This window comes from Leptosomus discolor, chromosome 15 (assembly GCF_034619465.1).
Source record: "Leptosomus discolor isolate bLepDis1 chromosome 15, bLepDis1.hap2, whole genome shotgun sequence".
Lineage (NCBI taxonomy): Eukaryota > Metazoa > Chordata > Aves > Leptosomiformes > Leptosomidae > Leptosomus > Leptosomus discolor.
Window position 1 is genome coordinate 15595818 of NC_141405.1, and position 8949 is coordinate 15604766.

An 8949-nucleotide genomic window follows, 5' to 3' on the forward strand; every position below is an offset into this window, starting at 1 on the left:
CACAGTCAACACATATACAATAACCTTCACTTGCATTAGATCCCTTCTAATTAGAGAATGGCTTTAACCCTGAAGCAGTAGGTTTAGATATCCCTTTCAATAAAATAGGTTTAGTTATTCATTAAGTGAGAAGAAAAACCAATAAAATTGTCCTGGGAGACAGAATAGAGAATATTTTCTGTAAACTACTTTTTGTATTTGTTTTTTCTTTTCTTTTATTGTTAGAAGAGGAAACTACTCACCACTGCAAAAGTCTGACTTGCTGATGAGGGCACACTGAGAGAGCTTTACTGTTATTGCAGAGGATCAAAGTTATGCAAAGCATGTGACCTTTGCTGGCCTTGAGGCATGATGCCTTCTTTGCATATCCCTGAAATAGTCATGGTTTATTCCTACAGTGTTGCTTCCTCTGTTTCTGTGGTTCATTCTGTGTGACAATTTATTGACAATACAAAACGAGGGGTATAGCTTCCTGGTAGATCCATTTGTGCAACTTGTACATACTGACGATGTGCATGCCCATTGTGCTATACTGATTGCAATGGCTGTCGCTAGCGTTTCTGGGCACTTCTCCTCTTCCCACCCTGTCACGACTTCCTTCCTCACTGTTTTTTTCCCCGTAGGCTGATCTCCGCTCCAAAGATGACACGCTGACCCTGTCTCCCAGCAAGGACTTGCTGAGCGTGAGAAAGCCTTCGGTGGGGCGCACCCACTCTTTGCCAAATGACAGCTACATGTTCCAGCCGCCGTACTCCAGCCCCTGCCCTGCCTCCCTGGGCGAGAGGAATCCAGCACACCACAAGTCCCAGTCAGGTACACATCTGTCAGCTGGGACAAGAGCAGGATTTTCCAATATAGAAATAGCTGGGATTTTCCAAGCTGTTCAGTAGGAGGCAGCAAATTGCCATCAGTTTCCAGGGAGGTGTTGGTGTCCAGACCTGTGGAATGGCTTTGAAAAGACCCTCCACAACTTACAAAGTCTAGGCTGTTGAAGGTAACTCCTTTCCTCTGAACTTTGTGGCAATGTGACAGTCAGCAGTTGGCCTGGCTCTACACTGATTGCCCCCCTGCCTGGTTCCCTGAAGGTTACAGTCCGTACAGCCTGGGCTCCACCCATCTCACCTGAACTAGCTATGGTCCCAGAGCAAAAATCCCAGCAGAAAAAAATAGTTCCTCACATCTGTTTTTTTTTTTGCAGCAGTACCTATTCTAGCAGGTTTTGGAAGCTCTGTACGGGAACATCTGTGAAAGAGGGGGAAATGGTGTCTCTAAATGCCTGTAAAATGAACATAAATGCTCTGAATTGAGAGAGATCTCAGTGTGAGATGAATGGAAAAATGAGAGTGTAGAATTGCCCTTCCCAGTGTGCCTGGTTGGGATATACGCCTTAGAGCTAAATTCAGAGATATTCTTAGATGCTGCATATTGCAGCTACCAGGGGCTCTCTCTCTACCTGCACCTCTGTGCCTGTACTTGCAGCTGCCTCCCGGTGCTTATCAATGTGCTTTCATTTACTCTGTCTGCTAAGGGTTACCTTCTACTGGTAAGTGAATGTAGCTGTCTTTAATTCTTCTGTACGTGCCATCATTTTAGACATTTGTCACAGATAAGACAGAGACGTTTTTACAAGCATTGTCATTTGAAAACCTCTAAGCAGAACATAATTTCAGCACTGTTCAGAATGGTAGGAGATTTGAGCAGATTAGAAATAAGATGTTGAAATTTGCATAGTAATAAGAATTTGGATGAATAGTGGCTGTTGAACAGCAAGAAAAAAATGTGGACACAACGGAGGAAGATGAAAATGGCGTTGTGAGAAATCACTCCCATAACACAAAATTTTCAAGGTCAAGAGCTGTCCTTTGAAGAACCTGTTTGCACGTAACGCAAAAGGTGCAGGTAAAATCCTGGTCAAACCCTACTGAAGTCAACAGCAAAACTCCCATTACCTTCAGCAGAGCTAGAATTTACGGTTCTCTGCCACAGCCAAGAAATTCCTTGGAGTTCTAATCCCTGGCCATACAAAAGGATCTGTTTGCTGCAGAGGGAGTTTCCAGTGCTTCATTTTTGATCCTTAATTTGGATGCATTTGTCCTGTCTTGAATGAAAACTATGTCAACTTGACCAAAAAGTGGGCAATTTCTGAGTCCCTTCTTTCTTCAAGATTTTGCTTCCCAGTTCCTAGCTTGGAGAACTGAATAGCCCCATCTGACAGCCCTGGCTTGGGCGGGGGCAGGCATTGTGCCCTTGTAAATCCACAGGGAAAACTGTTCCACTGAGGTGTAGAAGTATTTTGGAAAGGTAAAGCCGATGTCTTATTCATAACCACATTAAGCAATTAAATCCTTTGTGTTTTTTCTCCTGCTGGTGAAATTCCAATTGTCTTAAGCAGGCCATAGAGCTCAGAGGTGGGTAAGGTGCCCAGATCTCGGCATATGCATCAATTGTCCTGTTCCACCTACAATGTCACTGCTTTTCAGGGTGGGGGAAGTCACCCCTACCTGTTTACAGTTTGTAATATTATAGAGTGCTGTGAAGACAGCAAAAGGTGCCAGGCGCCTCTCATAAATCACCACAACTAAGCCATAATATTTCAAGCTGAGAAAGGTTTTGTTGTCAGAAACACTGGCACTTGCAGGAGGTATTTGTTTGAATATTCCTTCGTAATGGGGCTGTTGTTCTGGGAAAGGTTCCAGGACAAATGAGATTCTCTGGGATGTGGTCCAGGTTAAATGAATTGTTTTGAAAAATGTTGAGCCTGTTGGGGGGGCGGGGGGGCGGAGCACGCAGAGTTTCAAACCTTTTAGAAGTAGCCAGCAACCACAACGGGTCAGAAAGAGGCTGGAGAGTATGTATTTCCTTCTCCTGGGATGCTTCGTAAAACTAGCCGTGAAAGCTGCCAGGTGCTGTTCCCTTTCACTTCATTTCCAGTGTGCATGCTGGTTTCGGGGTCCCAGCAGTTGGTCTCCGCATCCGCTGAGGTATTGGAGACATCCTTTTCTAGAGTTCTTTCAAAGTCAGGTCCTTGCAGTGCTGAGATGTGTCGTTGCCTGCCAAAGTTATTGGCCCTAAAGCAGGGATGTAGAAATTGCCAGTCCAGATGAATTCCTAGTTCATAATCTTCTGTTCTTAACAGGAGCAAGTCCCAGTTGTATCAGGGGAAAATGCCAAGAAAAATGAAATAATAGACAGTTTTGCAATAATTTATTAGTAGCTGGGAGTTTTTTACCACTCATGGATAGCTAGTTGCTGAATTCAGTGGTTTTGCCATGCCTGTCTGGTCCAAGGGGCAGCAGAGCGGTTTTCTCTGAAAAGTCATTGAGATTAGGACACAATCCCCAGATGAACATGTTACATTTCTGTCTCTGCTCCCTCTTGCAAGGTTCAAAGGCATCGGTGCAGTCACAGCCGGCAGACACCAGCTCTCTCCTGCAAATTCCAAAAGACCATTTTCACCCCGTAAGAGGTCATGACCATTTGGTGAGGGAGAGCAAACGCCAGGTTTCCCAGCAGGTGCACTCTCCTTCTGCTGAAAGGCTGCTCCGCAGGCAGGTAAGCAGACTTATGATCATGAACCTGCTGAGGTTTTATATTGTCGTGTTTCCAGGTCAACCATGCTTTAAATTCAAAGAGGGATTCGCAGAGACACCTCCGGAGAACTGTAATTCTCCTACAGAAATAACAAAAAGGTTGATGGATTTTGATCTGAAAGCCATCCAGGAGTCTCCAAAGAATGTGCATGATGAGTATGATCTCCTTTGGCAACATGCCTAAAGGTTCTCCACACTGTTAGCACTTTATTTTTTTCAGTCCTCTTCAGTGCTCCCCAGGGGCTCATTGGGGTTGAGGGACTAATTCTCAACTGCTGTGATTTTCTCAGTGCTTGAAAGGACACAGGGACTGCAGACTCCATCCCAGGCCACCCTTCCTCTGACTCCTCTGCTTTCTCGAAAAGGGAAAACTCTTTAAAGGGAGCTGGATATCTCGTATGCAAAACCATCATGGAAAGCCTACTGGTTTTGCAGTGAGAATTGAAAACTAAGATCCTTTTGAGTGTCCTGTGTGCTTTTGAAAAGGTCGAGTGTATGCAAAGCAGAACACATTTTATTTTGCAACTGCTTTTATCTCTGGGTTTTGCCTGGCATTGATTTAAATCCTAACTCAACTAAAGATCTAAGAGATCTAATCAAAGATTCCAGTCTAGTTTATTGGAAGCATAAGTTTAAATTTATCTTTTTTGGTAAAATACTTAAACTTCACTCTCACATTTTTAAGCATATTCCATTGTGCAGCTGGACTAGGACCAGAGGCATGTCTGATTCCCAAACTCTGCTTTCTTCAGTAGTTTCATGGCTGATTTTATATACACAAAACAGATCAGTTCTATTTTTTCAAAAGCAATTTCTTTCCTGCATGAAAATATTCCCATTTCTTTCATCTTTTAATCAACATTGACAAATTAGACAGCTGATTCATTAAGCTCTAAAAATGAATGTGAAGTACCAAGGTTAACAATTACATTAGTCTGTAATAGTAAATTGACATAAGAAATTCCTCGCATGTATTCACTTGCACAGGGCTGGCCAGCTACCCCAATCACTGCTAATGGGGAAACTAATTGATGTCATGATTCCAGTTCATAACCACTCTTTCTTGCTTTCTAATGAATAACAGACCCATCCTTTTGAACTGATCTATCCAGAATAAATTACCATGTTAGCCATCTTCCTCAGCCTAATTTGGTTCATATCTTTGAAGGCTTCTTTTTCCTAAGCCTTTCTGTATGTTTGAGTTAATTTATTCCCCTCTCTCCTCTCTGCTCATGCAGTGACATGAGCATGCTCTTGGAGTGACATTTCCGAAAGAAAAAAGCTTTGGGACAGTGAGCAGATATGGTCCATGGGCTGGAGAGATCCTTCCGAAGGTCAGTGAGGTGCTTTGGGCATGCTCCCGAGCAGCAAGGAGCTCCCACTGTGGCTGATGGGAGCAGGAAGATTGATCCTGGCAGTATTGCCGTTACTGTTAATTGCCATCTAGATGGCCAGACACTGTGAAACTTAGTCCTTAAAGAGGCAAAATTCCCTTTACACTCTCTGCACTTCTGCTTGCTTAAGTACTCTCTGCTTGGCTCCTTTTATTGCCACCACTAATTCGTAACTAGTGCATCGCAATAGCCCAGACTAGCAAAGCGTTTTGGTTTGCAGTACCCATTTTTCCTTATTGTTACATACCATGCATGTAACTCTGATTTGCTTTCTTTTTTTTTTTTTCTTTTTCTTTTCTTTCGTTCCTTTCCCTTCCTCCTTGTCCCCTCCCCTATCCTAAATTTGTGTATAGATAAATCTTGTCCACCACATACCTGGTCCGTGCACTTTCCTCCATCATTAAAACCTGTGTGTTTAACCTCCTTTTCCCTTCAGAGTGCTGGAGCGTGGACACAGTCCCCACAGTAACGTGCAGTTTAGACTCCGGAAATTTTGACGATTAGCGATGCACTCGCAGATGAAGATGAGTGGATCGGATGCTTTGGGAGAACATTCCCTGCTGAGGAATACTCTCCTTGGCAGTGCATTGCAGAAAAGCTTTTCTCCAGGGGAATTCTACCTGAAATTAAAACTATATTGATTTTCTAGTTCCAGGACGGTCTATCCAAGGTGTAGCCCACACCAAGCTGTGGCTACTACAGGTGTACACCTCAATGGGATGGCAGAGGGTCCTTTTATTTTGAAACAAACCAGTAAAGCACTTGTACAGTTACTACTAACAACTACCAAAGATGCCTGTATCATAGGGAAAGAAAGAGCTGGTGGTGACTAATACTGTTGTGTGCAACACAGGTTGGTGTATGAGCAAAAGTAATGACAATAATTACTTTTTGCTTCTGTATTCTACTTTTTTGTGGTCTGTGTCTCTTCTCAGGATATGAACATGATTTCTTCTCCCAAACACTCACTAAAACTATTGGCAAAGAGGAGACCAGAATTAGCTCCACTCTTGACTGTGGTTAGTTGCCAGTATTAGGCTGTAAAATTTTAACTAGAGAGGCTTCACCAGCATCGGACAAAATTGTTTGTCTTATCAAATATTCTCTCAGCTCTCACAGATGACGAAGGGAGCCCAATGTGCAGATGTAGCAATAGAGTGTTGTGTTTCTGCATGCACACATGTGCGTACAGCAGCTGATGAGAGCTTTGGCTGAATAGAGATCATTTGGCTCAAACAATCCTTGCGGGACAATTTTTATATAAATTCTAAGATCATTTTGGGGCAATTCGTCACAAAAGCATTCCTTAGCATGAGGAATTTCATCTCCTTACACTTCTCTAAAGGACTGAGACCAGCTGTACGCATTTCCTCCAAATTTCTCTGAAGTTTTTAATCTTCAGGATCGTTTAAGAGTCTTCTCAAACTGAGACTCTGCCTTTCAGGGCCAGTTAATGAGGCTGATTTATAAACCCTTTTGACAAAGGGTGCAGTGCAGTGAAAAGACAAAGCCTTCAAAACATGCCATAGGTTCTCTCTGCCAGCAGGCACTGATGCTGCATACGGCTCAAGACAGCCAAGGCAAAATGTGCCTTAGGAAGCTTGAACTTAAGCATCAGAATAAGTTGAAATAATTACAGATTATTGTTAGTCCAGCTTTGGACTCCAGATTTTTCAGCTCCCCTGCTGTAAGATGGTGCAGAGTTGTGGCTCCAGCCTGGGGACTGAAGCCAGGGACAGGCTGTTGCCCTGATGCTGACGCAGAGTGTGGTTGCTCTGGTGTCGCTGGCTCTGGGGATCCTGCTCCATGCCCTCAGCATCACCTGAGCTAGAGAAGGGAATACACAGGCTCACTTGCACATCTTCCCTCTACTGGGCTGCTAAAATTATCAAGGGCTTTGCTGTAGACTCTTATCCTTCGCATAACAAGAATATGTCTCAGTTTGGGTGGGGGCATTCTGTTTTTGCAGTCCTCCGTCCTTAGAGGAGAAAGCTGAAGGTCAACCATTTACAAAGAACGAAGGGCCAAATTCTGCTGACACTTACACAGGGAGAAACCCACAGATCTCTGAAGCATGGGAATTGCTAGAACCCACAACACAGGTCGTTGTAGGAGTCAGTGGCTCTGTGCTGAGGTATCTCAGCAGAGTTGAGTGCCCTGTAAATGCCGTGCCTTGCTTGTACTAACCTTTGTTTGGTCTGTCTCTCTCATCTGGCAACTCCCCTCCTCCCCGACCCCTTTGCGCTCCGATACAGATGGCTATAAGGAATGACTCTTTGGATAGCAAGGAGAATCTCCACACCGAGGTGAGTGAACTCTCTGACCCAAATGTCCCCGCTGTGCCCAAGGAAGAGTCATCAGTGGCTCTGACACCCTCAGAAGCGCATGAGTTGGCTGCATGGAGCCGGGCAAGTGTTCATACACAGCAGCATTCCCACAATCAGTATAATATTTCAAAGCAGGCACCAGCATCGTGTGCTTGTGCAGACTCGTATCAGGAGACACCTGGAGATTCAATGGACCAAGAAGTATCTGAAATAAACAGCTCCTCGGAGCCTTTCACTTCGGAAACTTGTACAGCCTCGAGTGCCTGTTCGGAGGTTCAGCCTCTCACTCCTAAGAGGAACATAGGCAATACCGGCAACGTTACATTGAAGGACCTGAAGAAATACCACAGTGTAGACACCCAGGGTCTTCTAAAAAAACCGCCCTCTTGGTTAGATGATCAAAGGAGACATTCAATAGAGATTTGTTCAATGGAAAACAGCCCTCAGCACCATTCCACATCTAGCTCTTCTGGCTTCATAAGTCAGGTGGTAAGTGAAATGGAAGGCTTACAAGGAACACGGCAGAAGAAAAAGCTGAGCCCTCCATGTATATCTATAGATCCACCCGATGGACAGAGTCTGCTACCTAGAGGACCTCAGAGCATCTCACCTGCCAGTGGAGACGTTTGCTTGAGACGGCGTGCTCCATCTTGTGAGTCCAAGGATTCGATGGATATAGGGGATTCGTTGCTTCCAGACAGTGTGTCAACATCTCCTACCCCAAAGAAAGACTTGTTGACACTTCCTAGCTTTTCCTTTGATCAAACAGAAATGGACCCCTGAGTTACTTTTCTGTTGGTGCCAAATGTTTTCTTCCTTTCACGTAATAGAAAAAAAAATATTAAAAAACTCTGTATTCCAAAATGGCACTGGGTAAAAAATTTCCAAAGAAAGATTAAAGAACCAGCTGGTTAAAAGAGTGGTTAACCTATATCACGCTTACTTAAGCATATGTTCTGCTTAGGTAAAAGCAATACAATGTGCAGAATCTATATGTATATTATATTTTATTAAATTAATTGAATCTAGTATTGCGGGATGTAGTACATTTTGTGACTAAAGACTCGTTTAATTTTCTTCTATTTTATGTATCTCAGAATATTTCTGAGATAAAGTTGGTTTTTATGAATATTTTAACCTAAAAAATATATATTTAATCCCTTCTCTTTTTTTGTTTTGTTTGGGTTTCATTTTGTTTTGCAAAGCACAAAATGTAGCCGATTAGTGCATTACAGAGGAAATGTATCCCACAGTCAGCAGTAAATAAGGATTATTTAATGTAATTTATTTTTCCCCTTGGACTTCAATGATATTCTGGGAAGAAAGATTGTTTGGGTAGAATGGAAATGCAGTGACAGTTCTTTAACAAAATAATGTTCCAATCTTGCATAAAATCAACATCCGGAGTGAAAGCAAGTGCACAAACCCAGGAAGGTGCAACATGCTGATAGGTGTCTGAAGGTGGTGAATGTGGAGCCATTTAGCTGTACACAACGCTGATTTACGAAAGGATATTACAGATCATCCGCTGGTGACTCGCAAAATTGTGTCAATGGGTAATTTTCATATGTGCCTAGGAAACTGAGGCAACAAAAGCCTGTGGTCACTTCTGAGATGTTTTTCCAGTGTCTCCAAGAC

The 8949-nt window shown here is 43.3% G+C and overlaps 1 protein-coding gene across 2 annotated transcripts in view; it reads left to right on the forward strand.

The window, feature by feature from the left end:
- Nucleotides 1–8094, forward strand: part of CACNA1G (calcium voltage-gated channel subunit alpha1 G) — a 149511-nt gene extending 141417 nt beyond the window's left edge. For both annotated transcript variants that reach the window (XM_086473787.1, XM_086473788.1), the window contains 3 exons: nt 624–813; nt 3383–3552; nt 7240–8094. In XM_086473787.1, coding sequence (XP_086329913.1) covers nt 624–813; nt 3383–3552; nt 7240–8094 — 1215 coding nt within the window. The remainder of the gene's footprint in view (nt 1–623; nt 814–3382; nt 3553–7239) is intronic.
- Nucleotides 8095–8949: the final 855 nt, after the last annotated feature.